This window comes from Crocuta crocuta, unplaced genomic scaffold, assembly GCF_008692635.1.
Source record: "Crocuta crocuta isolate KB4526 unplaced genomic scaffold, BGI_CrCroc_1.0 scaffold229, whole genome shotgun sequence".
Taxonomy (NCBI): Eukaryota; Metazoa; Chordata; class Mammalia; order Carnivora; family Hyaenidae; genus Crocuta; species Crocuta crocuta.
In genome coordinates, this window is record NW_027536464.1 from 965065 (window position 1) to 985935 (window position 20871).

At 37.3% G+C, this 20871-nt stretch overlaps 1 protein-coding gene across 1 annotated transcript in view; it reads right to left on the reverse strand.

Moving 5' to 3' along the window:
• Positions 1 to 2231: 2231 nt before the first annotated feature.
• Positions 2232 to 20871, reverse strand: part of BARD1 (BRCA1 associated RING domain 1) — an 86871-nt gene continuing 68231 nt past the window's right edge. Inside the window, exons 10-11 of the mRNA XM_077748661.1 lie at positions 5776 to 5873; positions 2232 to 4713 (exon numbers count right to left, since the gene is read on the reverse strand). Coding sequence (XP_077604787.1) covers positions 4381 to 4713; positions 5776 to 5873 — 431 coding nt within the window. The 3' untranslated portion in view covers positions 2232 to 4380. The remainder of the gene's footprint in view (positions 4714 to 5775; positions 5874 to 20871) is intronic.

Genomic DNA, 20871 nt, shown 5'->3' on the forward strand with positions numbered 1-20871 from the left:
TCCTATGCACAATGCCAGTGAATCTTTGCATAGTCCTTTAACTAAGAGGATACTTACTGAAAGTCAATTGCCCTACCCTTTGTGCTTCTGTCACATAGCTGCAAAAGAAAGGTCAGTAGAAAAAAAAATCTTCAGACTTGGTTTACTTTTAAGACTGTAATAATTCCCTTTTAAAATGAATCAAGTATCACCCTTGCTAATCATTACATCCACCACCCAGAAAAATAATCCAACTTACCACCAGGTGTCAGAACATCAGCACTCACAGGAAAAGGAAGTCATTACAATGGGAACAGTAGCAATAGCAATGGTAAGGCACATGAATCATTGTATTCTCCATCCAAGTCCACATGCCTCAGCTTCAGAAATGCTTGTCTTGGGGAATCAGACACATTATATACACAATATATGGTCACATTTGGACGGACACACACACACACACACACACACACACACCCATTTTGCATTACACTGGGTGCCTGAATCAGAAACACAATTTTGCAAGAAAATTTCCAACAATAAATGGTACCAGGCAATGACTTGCAGCTGTGTTAAGTGCTAGCATAAGAATCACCTAGAAAGCTTTTTCAAATATATTTCTCCTTCCTACTCTTTCCTTATCTTGGAGGGTTTTTTTTTTTTAACCCCTTTACCTCCCAACTAAGAGGACATGACCTGCTAGTTTCTGTACCACGCCACAGACTGACTAGAATATGTCCCTATACTTCTGGCATGCTGTGGGGAAAGTAACAAACACAGGAAGATCACTTAAATTTTTAAGGCATGGTTCAGTTTAGTGATGGTAAATACTTCCTCTGATAAACCTTCACCAATTAGTTGTGGCTGCCTGAAACACAAGCTGAGAAAGATTTTAAGACTCTTTTTGGTCTCAAAAACAGATGTAATAATTAATAATATCTGCTGATGTAGAAGTGGGGGCTGTAGCCCATTTGGGGTAGATGTTATCTCCCCTTCTTGATGTCACAGAACAGTCCAATAAGCTCATTTAAGTATAAGATCACAGGCTCCTATAATAGCAAACACTTTGATTTACTTAAAGAAGCAACGTAGTTTGGGAGGTGGTTTGGAAGAAGGAAAGGAACACAGGTGCTTAATCTGAGCCCTGGCAGCAATGAGTGATTCTAAGAGTTCACTGAATCTGTTTCCTCATCTTAGCACAGGCACGGTGATCTCAGAGATCTCTATCAAAAGACCCAAGATCCTTTTCTCCCCCCTTCATCTGGTTAGTTTCTAAACTGTAAAAGCTGGCATGTTTTGAAGCTTATGTGCAAAGTCTCATCATTTCATGAAAATCATGACAATCAACTGAGGCTCATTTTCTTTTTCATAACTATAGGTCTTAATTTAATTGTGTACGGTGCGCACTACATTTTGTAGAGATAATAACGACAGGTGGTGACCTAGCTTGATATTGTAAAGAAAGCCTCCTCCTTCCCTCAGGACCAATGTTTACCATAACAATGTTTATATAGGCTTATCTATAACTGATGTAACCCAAATATGCAATAGCAGGGATTTAAATTATCACCATCCTATTGACAGACTACCATACAACTATTGGAAATTACATACAAGCATATTTAATCATGTGGGAAAAGTATGGAAGTGAAAGTATATTCTTATAAGAGCTCTATGTGTGTGCACTGGAAGAGCTAAAAAAAAAAAAAGACAAGAATGTTAATAGTGATTTTTCTGGGTTGTAGATTAATTTAGTATGTCCAAAACCCAAGTAAATAATAAAGGGGTGTATATCTCAGTGTGGAGGCCCAAGCAATCCTGGTATCCAAAATAAATGCATCTATGGGATGAAAGGGAGACCAAGTGTTTGCTGAATGGACAGGGGAGGCCACACAGATGGGGACCCTCACACATTATTTATCCCCATTTTGCTCATAATTCTAATATACTTCCTACCAGGTTCTCATTCTTTAGCAAGTCAAAAGAGAAAAAAAAAATAATTAGGGTAAAGTATTAATAGGAACAGATAAGTAGCGACAAAGTAGTGGCTGCCAAGGGGGGAAAAAAAGACAAAATGTAGGCAGAACTAGAAAGCAGCCATGTGTAACGCTGTGGACAAGCCACCTACCTCTGGCTCTAATGGAACCATGAAGAAATCATCCTGCAATAACTGATGCTCTTAATGAGGATTCCAACTATCAAGGTTACATTGTATTCAGACAAATTTATTTAAAGTAATAAAGTGCCTAATATACCTTAGAAATATTTCTTTCTAAAATTAATTGCACTGCGTTAGTGTTCCAAAAGATAAGCTTTTGTTAGCTGAGAGGTTTCCTCGCAGGTCTTGCTGAGCATCCTTCTTCAACAGCACAGAATGAGCTACCTCTATAGAAGATACAGAGATACAGAAACACAAATAACTTTAATGATTTGTAGTAAATAAAAAGGAAGCTTGAATCTATGATTGAAAAATGGAAACAGTTACAAGTATATCTATACAGAACTCACAAGATTTAGGAGCTTAACATCAACCAAATACTGTCAAAATAAATATTGAAAGAAATGAAGGAAAACCACAAAAAACTGCTTAATAGTGGGGGACAAAATACAACAAAGGAGGAGGGGGGTGAAGCTAAGAAAACGAATGAAGGAGAGTGAGCAGCAACCCTCTCAGTTGTTTTATAAACAGGGATTCAAATCAGAGGAACAGACACAAACCTGTCTAGGAATGTGACCGATGAGGCAATAGAAAGTGACTAAAAGTCAGTTATAAATCAAAAATGACAACCCAAATCCCAGAGAGTCTTAAATTATTTAATCCAGACATTATCTAACCCCTCAGATTTGTTTGGTGCTATGGTGTTCATCATTCTCCATTAGGATGAAATGTAGGACAAACACATTACTGGTTGGAGAGCATTTTCAGAGCCAATTCATCCTTGAAGGTCAGGGTCCACAGTGTATCACTGCATTTACATAATATATTTCTTGATATGGAAAAGTAACACGTCAATGAAGGAATTACAATAAAATTTATTTTGAAATAATCAGCAGACCTCCAAACTTACAAATAAATGAATTTTAATATGTTTATTAACTTCAGACTCTATCCAGGAGTTAAACTGTTCTCTAGCCACCAGGGACCAAACCTGGCTGGGTCCACAGTGTCTCCCTTCCCATGCCTTTAATATTAGTAATCTATTCAATTTCTAGGGATACTTATTAAAGAATTCTGCTTCCTTAAGAATATTTTTAAATGAGCTCATTTACCTTGTCGATTCATTCACAAATGAGAACACTTCGATCAGAGTAACCACCCCAGTTCTCAGGGGGTGTCCTGTCCACTTTTTTCAAGCCTTGACTATCTTGGTATTAGGAATAAGTCCTTCCCACCCCTACCCTTAGACTTATTGTTATGGCCTTTTGTATCACCTGGCCAAAAATCTTTTCTAAATCAAGTAATCCCCAACTTCTGCCTCCACAGCAATCTAAAAGTGAGGAGAAAAAAAAAAAAACTTTACAAAAAAAAGAAATTAAGACCTTCAAAAACAATTATTTTAGCAATATGTAGCAAGGTCTACCAGAGAAAGACAGCTTCCTAATTTGTTAATATTTGATTGAAAATTTGCTAGTCTGTTAAGACCTTCTAAGAAATATTGATACTAAAACGTGTTAAAGAAAATGCTCCAAGTATATATATACATATACTGTAGAGAAACTCAGTTACAAAGTGATAGTTAATAATAAGCAAGTATACACAATACAAATATGTACCATGAGCCCAATCTTTTCACCACAAAAGAATAATGTTCTGGTTTAAGTCATGATTTCTTGATGAAAAGATAAAAAGGGATAAAAATGTGGGAACTGACATCCACCTAAAGTATAAGAACCTCAACACAACGTAAGATGACAATTGTAGACAGAAGAATTTAACTCCTGTGGTGGTACATTCAGACCAGGTACTCTATTTTCATTACAATAAAGCCAGAATCGATTATTTTTGACAATATTCCTGGTTTACCAAAGGATGAGAAGTATTTTTGCTGGTAGCAATTGTGGATTTTTTCATCAAAGAACATTAAAAGGCTGAGATGGTAATGATCCTATTTCTAAAAGTCTCTCATTGATCTTTGATAGCTGATAATCTGAATAAAAAGACATGATGAATCAAAACACACACCAGTTTTAAGAGAAATCTTTCAAAGCAATCTCAGCATCTAAATGGTAAACACAGAAGGAATTCCTAATCTGGCATAATTTTTTTTTTTTTTTAAATTCAAGGAAAAAATATGCATGAATGAGTCTGCCTATTTGTAAAAATGTGTATGATCAAAACAGTGCAATGGCTGGTTCTCACACTGTGTAAGTTCAATTTGAAATGTTAATCTGGTACGATATTCAGCTGTCAAGAGGGAGCAACTCAAAGGACATCACACAATCTATAAACCAGCTGGAAGGAGCCATCCAGACTTTGCCCTGCCGCACCCTCTCTGGGCGATGATTAGACAGATCCTCATAGATGATATACTGCGTGCAGAAGCGCTGATCAGAGTCAGCTTTCGCATGGTATGCGACTGTATTGATGGTCTGAGTCACATCACTGTCTGGCTTGGGCTTTCTGCTGAGGACCTGGCCCCCAGCTGCAGCGACAAGCTTAAGAAGGTTGTCCTTTGGATGGTGTTTGAAGGTTCCCCCAAAATAGAAGTAACAGCCATCAAACAGCTTCGGCAACTGAAATAACAAGAAAAAACTTGTTAAAAGCAGATCAAAACATTTAAAAACACTGCATAGGAATGAGGAAAATAAAGATAAATAGTTATGAGCAGTTAAGAAGCTGCTTAAAAGAAGTGCTGGGATAAGCTGCATTTCAAGCACACTATTTGGGTCAAGAAAAAGACTTACACTTTATAATTTCCTATTTACAATTTTTTTCCTAAATCACCATCTCAGATACTTTACTCTCCTCAGATTTTAGGTGTGCTTTGCATATGCGCGTGTGAGCGTGTATGTGTATATTATTTTAAACAGCAAACAAACATTGCTCATCACACTTCTTTTAACAGAATGTTATTCATATTTGGTGGGACTTAAAGCCCCAGGAATACCTACGGTATGTGAAATGTGCTTCAGGGACCCTGGGCTACATTTAATAAAATTATATGAGTAACATCATCTGTGGATCTTTATCCAGTTCTGCCCATCCTTACTCAGGTCCCTATATGTTACCAACCTCAGGTCTCCAGGACAGCCTGTAGTGTGGCCTCCAGAGTTCCATAACATATTCAGATATGTTATGACGCCATGGCTAGGGATCCAATTGGCTATGAAACACATTTCTTCATGTTTTATTGAAAAAAAAAAAAAGTCTTCATAGTTGCCTTCTATGAAAATTCTTCTTTGTTATTTCTAATATGTATATATATGTACATAGGATAATGGAATGGCATTTATTAAACCTGCAGTGTGTGGCAATAAGGACACATGGGAACGAAATCCAAGCAGCAGCCATAAGTCTGCTTTCAAGTGACTTTCTGCATCTGAGACTTCCCTCCAGATTCTGAAAGATTTATGGGAATGTTCAAGATGCCAACAATCCATTAACAGTATGAAATTATCACCTTCTGGATTTTACTGCTCATTGTGATCATCTCTCAAAATCAAGTGCTTGAAATAAGCACAATAAAATTTTAATCAGTCACCTGTACTTGTTGAAAGGGCAAGAGAAGTTTTTCCTGATGGTGATGATATTAAGTCATAATACGAACAATGAAAGTAGTATCAAAAGAAAAATACCAGCTGTTCTTTGTTGAGCCTGCTTCGCTGTGGTCCTTCAGGAATCTCATACTTTTCCTCCTGTTCACATGCTTTTCTCTGTAGACATGCTTTCACCCCTAACAAAAAAAGGAAAAAAAAAAAAAAGAAAAAAACAAGGAAAATAAATATCAAGTGACTATCTGTTTCTTGCTGAAACAAGTAATTTACCTAGGTGATTTTTCTTCTCCATCATTGTTTAAGTATTGTTCTGAAACAGAAATACACACTTTACTTATGTTAAAACAGAATATAATCAAAATATTTTCCACATAAAGAAAACGGAAAACATTTTTCCTTCAGAGGACTGAAAAAAGTAGTACTGAACACTAAGTTTAGTTTCTTTACTGAAAAACCTAAATCAAGACACCATGTCACATGCAATTATAAAAATCTAAATTTGTATTTATATCAATTACCAAAATGGAGGTGGGTAAAAAGTCCCTCAAGTAGTTCAGCTCACAGTGATTTGAACTCGAGGGCCTCTCAGCAGCACTGCTCATTTCTGCAGTCTAATCTACCCCCCGTTAGACTCTTCAGTGGTCTGACATTAAGGAACGTGCTTTGGTCCACATCTAGGTCAGCTGGGACAGCACTTGTCCCAAAGCCTGAGACATGTTTGGGATTTGACAGGTACACAACTGAAGTCTCCAGTCCACAGACGACTTGGTGAATATGTCAAATGCTTTGGACAGGCTTCAATAGAGATGTACCAAGATGCTTCTTTAATATATAAAAGTCAGAAGATTTTAACAACTGAATTCTCCATCTCTTCAAAAGCAGAGCTTTGTCAAGAGATGATTTTTTTTTCTTAACCTGGGACTGTTAATGCATATTCAAATCAACATTCAACCGTGGGATATCTATAATTCTCTATCATGTGATTCTTAATTTGTTAATTTTGCTTATGGTTTGGTGTTCTTTCCCCCTGATGTTTTCAATACAAAATTCATATTTAGCCAAGTTTGTTATGCTGAACTTCCGAATCTTATTATTCTCACTAACTTATCATAAATACGATGGTTCTATAAAAACTGTAGGGTTTCTGCATTACATAAAAATTGCATTTTAAAAATATTATAATTTTTAATAATTGCCCACTGAGTAAAAAACTATCTTTCTAATGGAACTAATTTTAAAATATGTACTGTATCTTGAAAATGAGTCTCAAAAACTTTGACTAGCTCAAAGTCATACCAGTAACACTATCAGTGTGCTTACATTACATCATATACTGTTTCTATATTGAAAACCAACCTAAAAAAAAATTAGCAATCTAGCTAAATTGTGGACTTACCTTAAGCTCATTATTTTACATGTGAATTTTTTTTCTTTTTACTTTTTATCTCTTAAGTTTGAGGACCCCTTCTTAAACCTCCTTTCCGAAAGCTCTGCAGAGCATTCATACCAGTATCTTTAGATGATCACACCAGCATATAAAGCCCAGGACTGAATACTCCCAGGATAACTAGTGTAACAGGTGAACAGTGAATGTCTTAACTACAAGAATAAATAAATGGGCTTTGTCTATGCTGGCTGCTTACTCGTTTTGCAAATTTATTTGGGTTGACTATTTAAACTGTCAAAAAAGCCTATTAAAATGGTGTCTATTGATCCTGCCACTATGCTGACGTTAGTATCAATCAGGAGACACAAGAATGAGAGAAGCCTAGCACAGGGCAGTCAGACAGGGCAGCATGGCCGTTCTAGTGCTTCTGTGGTGGGAATGTGCTCCAAGCAGACAACCTGCAGCTTAATAGCAGTTGCTCAATACATTCCTATAGAGTAAAACGGGGAAATCCATTGCTCTCATTAGTGAGCTGAATTAAGACTACATTCCTCTGATGTTCTCTTATTCTACACAAAAATCTGCCAACTCTCTATGCCATTTATATCAAGTTAAAGAAGAAAGAAAATAAAGCATTTTTCCCCCTGAAAATTAAGGAACAGTGTCCAGATCTTTAATAACATGTTTGAATGATGACTAAGTGTTCTGTTGGATGCTGTCACAGCACAAAATAATGAAGAATTTTTTGAAAGTTGGGAGTGCCATCTGGTCCAGGGGTTGCAACTCAAATGTCTCCCAGGGCCCCTCAGATTAGGTAAATGCGTGAGGAGCATCGTGTTAAGTGGTAGGAAGCTGTGGAGACTGTAACCACTAGGAAACAGACAGGATATTTGAAACTTAAGTGGCGACATGGAACAGAATTGGTCCACATAAGCTGTATCTACTCTGGCCCTCAGACTGCCAGTTTGAAACTCTTGACGCTCTCTGTCTAATCTACCTCTTTGTTTCAGATAAAGAAACTAAGGTCTTAGATTTCAGCAGTTTTCTCAGTGACACAGGGAGGTGAAAACTCAGGTATCTTCTAATTCCTAGAGCAGTTTTTTTTAATCTTTATTCTTTGTTAAGCTTTACTCTATTTTTTAAAAAATGAAGCATCTAAGGAAATGACAGGTGTTCTCTACTCAGATTTAACGTACTGTACCTCTCCTGCAATAAGTCATATAACCACTTAATAGATGACTAAGTAGGAGGATTCTTATTTTTAAGAGATTTTATACAAAAAGTATAACAAAATGGCAAAAAGTGCTGACTGCCTTGGGGGAGGAATGGGAAGACCAACGCATTTGGCTTTGTCTTCAGCGAATTAATGATTTTATTTAATCTGATGCCACAGTTGCTACTCTTTCTTGACATTTACTTATCGACATTTACAATAGCTACAAATTTATATCAATTTTCCAGTGAACCTCTTGAGTAAACCAACTAAATTGATTTCTAAAAAAGTAAAAAAAAAAAAAAAAGAATAAGATAAACTTTCAGCAATTTACTGAAATATTAACACCATCAATGAAATGGAAGACTCCACTAGCCAAAGTGTTACCTAATTAACAAGGTGAAACAATGGGCTGTATTTACAAATTTATAGTTACTCAATAAAAAGTGAAGCAAACTGCAGCAAAACTTCCTAAACCTATCTTCTGTGTTAAACAAAATATCAGAACTTTCATAACATTCATTGACATAAAATCACCCAAAATACAATATATACTGTAATCCTATTCTCTCTCTATATATTAACATTTAAAAACAGGCCACATTCTGGGGCACATGGGTTGTTCAGTAGGTTGAGTGTCTGACTCTTAATTTCGGGTCTGGTCATGATCTCACAATCTGTGGGTTCCAGCCCTGTGTTGGTCTCTGTGCAGATAGTGAGAAGCCTGCTTGAGATTCTCTCTCTCACTCTCTCTCTGCCCCTCTTGACTTGCTATCTATCTCAAAAATAATAAACATTTAAAAATTTTTAATAAAAAGTTAAAATAAAAATAGGACACTTTCCCTCAATTAAAAGATACTTCTTAACCAAAAAATGTTTTTTTGTTTATACTATGTACTTGGTAAAATCGGCATTATTCTGTCATCTGTTATTAAAATAGTTTAGCAGAAAGATGGACATCTATTCTCTCTTCTAAAGATATAAGCAGCATAGGGGCAACCTGGGTGGCTCAGTTGGTTGAGCGTCCGACTTCGGCTCAGATCATGATCTCACAGTCCATGGGTTCGAGCCCCACGTCAGGTTCTGTGCTGACAGCTAGCTCAGAGCCTGGAGCCTGCTTCGGATTCTGTGTTTCCTCTCTCTCTCTCTCTCTGCCCCTCCCCCACTTGTTCTCTGTCTGTCTCTCAAGATAAAATAAAGACATAAGAAAATTAAATAAAAAGAAAGAAGCAGCATATATATACAAGACCACTTAGTAGCTTTCTTAGCTAATAATTTCCAAACTGAAATGACTACATGAATAAGCTATGTTATTTATATAAACACAGATTTCTACAGATGCCAAAAATGAGATATACTTTAAAATGTGTCCAGCCACTATCCTTATAAAAAGTTTAGATCCTTTCTTCCTTTTCACATGTTCCATTGTTTTGAGATTTTGACTGAAACTACCATTTGGCAGAAATATAGGAATGAAGTGCCTATTTTATTAAAACTCACAGATTCTTTTAGCCCAGATATATTCCTGATCATGTCTACCATTTCAGGTAAGCTTTCCTTTGGCCCTGATCTTATTACTTTTTTATATATGAGAAAGCAGCCTAATTTCCCAAGTGCTGCTTAACTCAAAGTCATTAACTCAGTCATTAAGGTAGTAGCTCTGGCTACCTTAGCAAAGCCTGGAATCTTTGCATAGTAATGAAGCCTATGAATTCTGGGCTACAATGACTTTTTTAAGAGAAGCTTGTACTATACAGGAAAATGCTCGTTTATTCTAGATCTCTAGTAACCACTCTCACCTCCCAGACCTCATAACAGCATATATATCAATGAGTATATTTTCACAAACCACTGATAATATTTGTGAATGTATACTAAGCTTAATCAGCTTTATCTTAATCTAGTTTTGGAAGGGAAAAAAAATCTAGTCTTATATCATGGAAATGGGAAGGAGTAGAAAAAAAGGGTCCCTGAAACCACAGCTACACACAAATGATTACAGAATACAATGAAGATGGAATAAAGCTTTGACGTGGAGATCTGTTAAATATCTTGAGGGAGAAACTACCCCTCCATGGAAGGCTGTAGAATCTGCTCATTTTCTTCAAAACCTAAAGCAGGAAATAAACCCATATTTTAAAGAACAGCTATTTTTCTGGAGCTATCCACAGCTGAAATAGCACTGAAAATATAAGAATTAAAGATCACTCTCAGCCAACATGTAATGTCCTTTAAAAAAAATTAAAATACAGAATCAAACATCATTCTATGTCAAAATCAAGTCCTAATAAACATGTCGTTAGATCCAAACTGGACACTTATGGAACTCAAAGTATTAGTAAAATAAATATTGGAGAATTTACTCCGTGACTCTATTAAAAATGAATACCCAACTTATACAAACAACATCATTTATTTTTAAAATGCTTTTCATTAGGCTTTTTAAGCAAAGAGGCTACGATATCACTAAACTTTAGAAAAAGGAACTCATCACAGGAAAAATGCCTTACACAATTGTGATAGAAAATGAAAAAGCAACTTAACGTTCTCCCTTGTAATTTGTGAAAACTTGGGTGGACCGTAAAGGAAAAAATTAGCCCAATATTACAAAATGCCACAGTAAAGAGTGGAAGGACAATGAAATGAAGGCTGAAAATGAAATGAAGGCCTCAGTGTTCCACTCAGGCCATCATCAACATCTACACTTGGGATATCGGAGAAAACACTACTGGAGATCATTAGATTTTGTAATGCTATATAAATACCATTTAACAAGTGGTTAGTTCTGGCTACTTTTAGGCCAGTATTCTAACTACAAACATATTTATATATAAAAACAGATTTCTTCATAGGATAGTATGCTTAATTTATTTATTTTACTTAATGCATATTGAGAAGCAGGCCAAATTCTATCTTAAAAATACATTACAGGTTGTATAATAAAATTTTCTTAGGCAAAATATGAATATCAATTCTAAGACCCTGTATTATTCATAATATCAAAATAATCCCCTTTTTAGAGTTGTGGTTAAAGATCAAATTCAGTCGAATATTGAAAATTTTTTCTTAATAAAATAATTTAAAAATTCACACTTGGTATTCTTTTTTAGTCATATATTTAAAGTTTAAATATGTTATGTAAGAATTTCCTCTTTGACTGATAGGACAGTCACTATAACACAAGGTCCTTGGTAGGTCTACAGAACAGGGATAAAAGATCAGGCATGTTAGACTACAGAAATGTACACACACAGGTTCTAAGTTCCCTGATAAACACTGAAGCTATCAGTTCTACAATTAATCCTTGGAAAGTTGAAAAAGAAGATATACTTTCTAATTGTGATTCAAATTTGAGAAGCTAAATTTCTTCCAGAGAGCATGGATTTCACTTAACAGTGTTAAGACACACATTGTTTTTAAAACTGTTACAAATAGGCCTCTGCCTATTAATCCACCAGTTTTCTTTAGACTGTTCCTTTGGCTGCATGCATTCACATATTTATATATTGTTAAAAGTGAGGATATAGAGGAGGGAAGAAGATGGCGGAATAGGGAGCTCTGTACATTTCACTAGCCCCCACCTCTCAAACAGAGAAGGCCTGAGGCCATAGGAACCCTTACAGAATCTAGGAGTTTGGGAGGAAAAGGAGACAGAGTCCACTGAGAAAACTTTATAGCGTGAGTGTGAACTGGGGAAGATAAAAACTGTCCGGGACTGGAGACACAGAAGGACAGGAGGGAGCCCCCTTTGTGGGGAGCTGTGGTGAGTCTAGGGGGAAAGAGCAGCTGAAACTGCTCAAGACACTGTCCCTGTCGCTGTCGCTGGAGAAGAGAAAACCTCGGCTGGGGACACAGAGGGATCCCCACAGCTGCTGTCCAGCTGACCCTAGGTGGGATGCACTGGTCCCAGATGACCCCAGGAGAAACAGCTCCTTGCTCGCCAGCTTGACCTGGAGGGAAAGCAGCAGCGCCTGAAGCTGTGCCGCTGCTCTTCTGGCTCGGCTTGATTCCCAGTGGGGAGGCGAGAGGCTTGAAACTGCTAGGGGGGACTCGCCTGCGGGTTTATATTTCGGGTGATTACAATGGGGCGCGTGGACTAAGTCTGGAAAGAAGGCCTGGCTTGGGATATAGAGCATAGCCCACCCTGGCTACACCTGTGGCACAGGGAGATCGAACCCAAAATAGTGAGTTACAACGCTTGGTTCGAGAAGGGACTTGGGGCGCCACCATTATTCTCCCCACAACCACCAAGGCGGGACCTCAGTTGAGTGGCCCACAGGACTCAGTGGAGGCTAAGACCTGCCTACACCAAACCACGCCCATCCCTACTAGAGAGCCGCTTTTTTTTTCTTTTTTTATCTGAGCCCCAGGCAAGACCAACATGGATGCACTGCCCTGATTAAATTCTGGTCACTGGCTTGCTTAAACAGTCACATTTAATCCATTCTCTAGAGGTATAATTCTACACCTCCACCTCTACCTTTTTATCTCTCTATGGAGTAATCAGACTATATAGTTTCTCTGAGTAACATTATCTTCATTTCTTTCTCCTCGCCTCTAACCATATTCTCCTCTTTCTCTCTCTGAATTAAGCTTCTTAGTCTCTCTACCTGGTCATTTCATTTCCAATTTCACTTCTTCCCCATTCTGTCATTTCTCTTTGTAAATGTTCTTCCATCAGCACTGCATACATACACCCAGCTCTTATTTGTAGCTGGGAATTCTGGTTCTAGGATTTTAGGCTGTCCTTTGACTTTTGGGTTTTTTCTTTCTTCTTTTCTTCTATTTTATTTTGTATATATATATTTTTTTATTACTTGTCTTCCCTACTTTCTCTTTTTTTTTATACCTTCATTTCTTTTTCTTTTTCCCTTTCGGTTTGCATGTTTGTTGGATTTGTCGGGGCATTTGTGTGCCTTTGTTCCCTGTGTTTGTCTGTCTGTTTTCTTTTCCAGGGCTACCTGAAGAAAAAAGCCAAAGTACACATGGTGGAGAGTCCCAAATACCCAAATAAAATAACCAAGGTCTTAACAAGAAAGACCAAGAGACACCATTCAAAGAACACTTCCTGAACAGCCAGGCCCTGAACAATCAATGAGCCTTCTTTGGTACAACAGCACTTGCAGGTGCAGAGAGCACAACAAGCTTGCTTTTATTTATTTATTTATTTATTTATTTATTTATTTATTTATTTATNGGTTTAGAACAATAGTCATAAAATAAATCACTGGGCTTGAGAAAGGCATGGAAGACATTAGAGAAACTATTGCTACAAAGACTATGGAGCTTGAAAATAGTTGTGATGAATTAAAAAAAGTGCTATAAATGAGATACATAATAAAATGGAGGGGTCCAATGCACAGATTGAAGAGGCAGAAAGGAGAATTAGTGATTTAGAAGACGCAATTATAGAAAAAGAGCAAGCTGAGAAAGAGAGATAAACTAATCCAAGAACAAAAGAGAGTTCCAGAGCTCTGCTAGAGCTCAGGGATACAATCAAATAGAACAATATCCTTAGCATAGGAATTCCAGAAGAGGAAGAGAGAGGGAAAGGCACTGAAGGAGTCCTTGAACAAATTATAGCAGAGAACTTCCCCAATCTGGGGAAGGAAACAGACACTGAAATCTAAGAAGCACAGAGAACTCCTCTCAGACATAACTTGAATTGATCTTCCGCATGACATATCATAGTGAAACTGGCAAAATGTAAGGACAAAGAGAGAATTCTGAAATCAGCTAGGGTTAAAGGGCCCTAACATACAAAGGGAAACCTATCAGAGTGGTTACAGACCTATCTACTGAAACTTGGCAGGCCAGAGGGGAATGATGGGAAATCTTTAATGTCATGAACAGAAAAAATATGCAGCCAAGAATCCTTTATCCAGCAAGCTTATCATTCAGAATAGAAGGAGAGATAAAAGTCTTTCAAAATAAACAAAAATTGAAAGGATTTGTCACCACTAAACCAGCCCTACAAGAAATCCTGACAGGGACTCTATAAGGGAAATGTTGCAAGGAACACAAGATACCAGAGACACCACCACAAGCATGAATCCCACAAAGGACACAATGACTCTAAACCCATATATTTCAATAACACTCAATGTAAATGGGCTAAATGCTCCAATCAAAAGCCATAGGGTAGCAGAATGGATAAAAAAAAAAATCTATCTATTTGCTGTCTACAAGAAACTCAATTTAGACATAAGGACACCTTCAGATTGAAAGTAAGGGGATAGAGAAATATCTATCACGCTACTGGAAGTCAAAAGAAAGCTGGAGTAGCTACACTTATATCAAACAAACTGGACTTTAAAGGCAGTAACAAGGGATGAAGAAGGGCATTATATAATAATTAAAGGGTCTATCTGTCAGGAAGAGCTAACAATGATAAATGTCTATGAATAAAATACAGAAGCACCTAAATACATAAAACAATTAATCACAAACAGAAACAATCGTATGGATAAGAATGTGCTGATAGCAGGGGACTTTAATACTCCACTTACACCAATGGATAGATCAACTAGACATAAAATCACTAAAGAAACAATGGACTTCAATGACACATTCGGAATTCACTTTCTTCTCAAGTGCTCATGGCACATTCTCCAAGACAGATCACATGCTGGGACACAGAGCAGCCCTCAATAAATATAAAAGAAATGAGATCAAACCAGGCACACTTTCTGATCACAATGCTATGAAACTTGAAATCAATCACAGGAAAAAGTCTGGAAAATCTCCAAAAACATGGAGGTTAAAGAACATCCTACTAAAGAACAAATGGGTCAATCAGGCAATTAGAGAAGAAATTTAAAAATATATGGCAACAAATGAACATGAAAATACAACAATACAAACTCTACAGGATGCAGCAAAGGTGTCCTAAGGCGAAAGTACATTGAACTCCAGGCCTATTTCAAGAAATTAGAAAAAGCGTAAGTAAAAAATCTAGCAGTGCACCTAAAGGAACTGGAAGGAGAGCAACAAGAGCACCCCAAAACCAGTAGGAGAAGAGAAACAATAAAAACCAGGGCAGAAATAAACAATATAGAAACCAAAAACAGAGCTGAACAGATCAAACCAAGAAACCAAGACTTGGTTTTTTGAGGGAAAAAAAAAAAAAATTAACAAACCTCTAGTCAGGCTTCTGAAAAAGAAAAGAGAGAGTCCTCCAATAGACAAAATCATGAATGAAAATGGACTTATTACAACCAACCCCTCAGAATATAAGCAATTATCAGGGAGTACTATGAAAAATTATATGCCAACAAACTGGACAACCTAGAAGAAATGGACAAATTCCTAAACACACACTCAGTACTAAAATTCACACAGGAAGAGATAGAAAATCCAAACAGACACACAACTATTAAAGAAACTGAATCACTTATCAAAAATCTCTCAACAAATAAGAGCCCTGGGCCAGATGGCTTCCCTGGAGAATTCTACCATACATTTAAAACAGATTTAATACCCATTCTTCTTGAGCTATTCCAAAAAATAGAAATCGAAGGAAAACTTCTGGACTCATTCTACAAAGCCAGCATCACTTTGATTCCCAAGCCAGACAGAGACCCAGCAAAAAAAAACAACTACAGGCCAGTATCCTTGATGAATACGGATGCAAGAATCCTCAACAAGATACTTGCAAATCGAATGCAACAGCACATAAAAAGAATTATCCACCATGATCCAGTGGGACTCATTCCTGAGTTACAGGGCTGGTTCAATATTCACAAATAAATCAGTGTGATACATTCACAAAAGTAAAGATAAAAATCATATGATCCTGTCAATAGAAGCAGAAAAAGCATTTGACAAAATACAGCATCCCTTCTTACTAAAAACCCTCGAGAAAGTCAAGATAGAAGGAACTTACTTAAATATCATAAAAGCCTATGAGAAGCCCTCAGCTAACATCATCCTCAACGGGGAAAAACTGAGAGCTTTCCCCGAGATCAGGAACACGACAGGGATGTCCCCTCTCACCACTGCTGTTTAACATAGTGCTTGAAGTCCTAGCGTCAGCAATCAGAAAACAAAAGGAAATAAAAGGCATCACAATTGGCAAAGAAGAAGTCAAACTTTCACTTTTCGCAGATGACAGGATACTCTACATAGAAAACCCAACAGACTCCATCAGAAAGAAGCCTACTACAACTGATCCATGAATTCAGCAAAGTTGCAGGTACAAAATCAACGTACAGAAATCAGTTAAATTTTTATACACCAACAATGAAGCAACAGAAAGAGAAATCAAGAAACTGGTCCCATTCACAATTGTACCAAAAACCATAAAATACCTAAGAATAAACCTAACCAAAGATATAGGAGATCTGTATGATGAAAACTATAGAAAACTTATGAAGGAAATTGAAGAAGACACAAAGAAATGGAAAAACATTCCATGCTCATGGGTCGGAAGAATACATATTGTTAAAATGTCATGACTACCCAAAGCAATCTACACATTCAATGCAATCCCAATCAAAATTGCACCAGCATTCTTCTCAAAACTAGAACAAACTATCCTAAAATTTGTATGGATAGCACAAAAGACCTGAATAGCCAAAGTAATATTGAAGAAGAAAACCAAAACGGGAGGCATCACCATCCCAGACTTTAGCCTCTACTACAAAGTTGTCATCATCAAGAGAGTATGGTATTGGCACAAAAACAGACACACATTGACCAATGGAATAGAATAGAGAACTCAGAATTGGACCCACAAATGTATGGCCAACTAATCTTTGACAAAGTGGGAAAGAGTGTCCAATGGAAAAAAGACAGCCTCTTTAACAGATGGTGCTGGGAGAACTGGACAGCAACATGCAGAAGAATGAAACTAGATCATTTGCTCACACCATACACAAAAATAAACTCAGAATGGATAAAGGACCTGAATGTGAGACAGGAAACCATGAAAATCCTAGAGGAGAAAGCAGGAAACAACCTTCTTGACCTCAACCGCCGCAATTTCTTACTTGACACATCCCCAAAGGCAAGGGAATCAAGAGCAAAAAGGAACTATTGGGACCTCATCAAGATGAAAAGCTTCTGCACGGCAAAGGAAACAATCCATAAAACTAATAGACAACTAACGGAATGGGAAAAACTAGTTGCAAATGACATACACATAAACGGCTAGTGTCCAAAATCTATAAGGAACTCCCCAAACTCTACACCCAAAAAACAAATAATGCAGAGAAGAAATAGGCAGAAGACATGAACAGCCACTTTCCCAAAGAGGACATGCAGATGGCCAACAGACACATGAATCGATACTCATCGTCCCTCATCATCAGGGAAATACAAACCTAAACCACACTGAGATTCCACCTCACAGTGGTCAGAGTGGCTAAGATGAACAAATCAGGAGACTACAGATGCTGGCGAGGATGTGGAGAAATGGGCACCCTCCTACACTGTTGGTGGGAATGTAAACTTGTGCAGCCCCTCTGGAAAACAGTGTGGAGGTTCCTCAAAAAAATAACAGTAGAACTCCACTATGACCCACCAATAGCACTGTTAGGAATTTACCCGAGGGATACAGGAGTGCTGATGCATAGGGGCACATGTACCCCAATAATGTTCATAGCAGCACTCTCAACAAGAGCCAAATCATGGAAAGAGCCTAAGTGTCCATCAACGGACGAATGGATCACGAAGATGTGGTTTATGTATACAATGGAATACTACATGGCAATGGAAAGAATGAAATCTGGCCATGTGTAGCAACATGGATGGAACCTGAGGGTGTTATGCTGAGCGAAATAAGTCAGGCCAGAGAAGGACAGATACCGTATGTCTGCACATATAGGTTGATTAGGAGGAACTTAACAGAGGACTGTGGGGGAGAAGGAGGGGAAAAATAGTTGGGGAGAGGGAGGCAGGAAAACCAAGAGAGACTCTTTCTTGAATGCTGAGAACAAACTGAGGGCTGATGGGGGTGGGGGGGGGAGGGGAAGGAGGGTGATGGGCATGGGGGAGGGCAATTGCTGGGATGAGCACTTGGTATTATATGGAAACCAACTTGACAATAAACTATTAAGAAAAAGTGAGGATATAATTGTTCTGTGCTGTAAACAATCCTGTTTTTGTTATAATACTTCAAACTAATAATTATCATAAAAACATGATTTTTTTTCAGGGACTATCCTTAAACATCTCTTAATTCTTTCATATTTATCCCCCCTATGTCCTGCCATTGGAAATAACAATGAAAATAATTTTCTTCTTTCTTCCATATATCTGGCTCAGGACAAATTCTCAGAAGTGGGGCTATTAGATCAAAAGATGTTATTTCTTAAACAAATAATCCTTAGAGCATTTTTGGCAAAGGATTTCTGTTAGCATGAAGTTGCCTATCAATCTTAGTTGAAAGAAATGTTTTGATATATTTACTTTTTGGTAATTAGCAAAGTTTAAATAGAACTGAACAGATTCTATTTTATTGAACTGAATAAAATTTGAAGAAACATTTTAATAGAAAAGTGTGAGTCTGCTAACCTGATTTTGAGGTTATATGATGGTAATGATTGTCTTTTAGGCTCCATCGTCTTCAACTAAAACAAAAACGAAAGCAAAAACAAAATAGCCTATATGGTGCCTCGTCACCTCACACACACCAGCTCAATGTAAAATGCTGGGCACGTTCCCACACCAATGCCCTTTGGTGCTAAGAAATTTCAAACCTTCTCCAGCAGCAACTGTATTTAAACTTAGATGAGAGTGGGGAAGAGAGAGAGATTACTAAAGAAAAGATGACAGCCATCTGCTCTCCTCTTCACACTGAGATGAGAAATGAAGATGCAAAAAAAAAAAAAAAATTGTTTTAAAGGTTAGGGTGGAGGAAATTTTGAAAGCAAGGTACTAAAAGTACAGGTCAGTAAAAGATGTTTGCTCTTTTGGAAGGCTAGGTTACATCTTTAGGATGGAGTTCCACCTTATTCACAGCCTAGAGGGGAATAAAAATTACTTATTCATGTATCTATTTTTTTCATTCTATACATGTCTTTAACGACCCTTGTATGATGATAGTTCTAAGTTGCCTGTGAGGAACTGGCACCAGAATCAGTCCTTAAGCAGAAGTTCAGTCCTAAATTTAATCTTAAAGGAACTTTTCCTATCTGTAGTTACTATTTCTATAAAATACTGTAAGACAAATGGCTGGTGCAATAGTATCATTATGTCCTAATCTCACAATCTTTGTTGGTGTATCTATTAACTATGACACTGTAATACACTCTACACATGTAACATGGAAAAATAAGAGATTAACCAAGTAACAAAACATGGTTATACAGAAAATATCCAACAGTTAAACTCAGACAGTTATTATTCTTTGTTGTTAACTTGTTTAAATTAGCTTTATTAAAGGAGTCAATTGTCTACAGAGAAAAGTTTAGATAAAATTTCCTCTTGCGGGCTCTTGGGTAGTTTGGTTGTTAAGCATCTGACTTCAGCACAGTTCATGATCTCACAGTCTGTGAATTCAAGTCTCATATCAGGTTAGCACAAGCACTGCTTCAGGTGAGCCTGAGCCCTGCTTCAGGTAAGCATGAGCCACACTTCAGGTGAGCCCTGCTTCTTTCTCTCTTTCTCTCTCTCCCTCTGCCCCTCCTGGAATTCTCTCTCGCTCTCTCTCTCTGCTCTTTGCTCACTTGAGTCCCCCCCACCCCCACCCTCCGCCAAAAAATTTCCTCTTGAAGCCTCTTGGTTTATGGAAAATCCCATAAAAAGATAATACTGATGTTTCTGTAGAGTTAAGTCAATAGATTTTGTCTTCCAGCAAGCTAATGGATATCCTCAAACACAAGACCTAGTTTTAATAAGTCATAAATCTTTACAATTAATTTTGAAAGCTTGCGTCCACCTCATCTTTCTTCAATGTAGATGTTTTCAGACAGTTTTGAAAAGATTCGAACATTTAAAAAAATAAAAATGACATGTCTGACACTAAGAACAATGGAGTGAGAAATATAGACTAGAACAGAGATATTTGTAGTTTCTTCCCTTCTTTTGATACACCGAGTGACTATTTACAGTAACTGTCTCAAACCCTGACGCTATTTCTCTCTGGATGGTGGGTCAGAAAGTACAAGCATATGAACTTCAGTAAGAGATTCCATGCATCTCTTATCCTTATTCCACGGACACTGGAGTGTTATTCACCACTGAGAAGCACCAAACAGCACACCATTGAGTCAGCTTGAGTCCATCGTGATTCTATAAAAATGACACAGCTAAGCCATTATACTGACAAAACTTCCATTTCTTAAAGAAGGCAGATTTTATGGAAATGAAACACGTAGCCAGTATATTTAACCAGAAACAAGTTGAGCATATTCACAAGAACTAGACTTACCTGGCAATGCCTTAACATTTAAAATTTCACATGGCTTCTTTACTGTTAAGACCTTGTTACTATGAAAACCCATTCCTTCCTATAACCACTGGCAAAGTTTCTGGAGCAAGTTCAGTAAAACAGCATCTATCATCAAGGAACCATTTTAAATCAATGTTTTAAGCACTGAGGCCCAATAAAACTTGCCACAGACTTGAAAAGAGG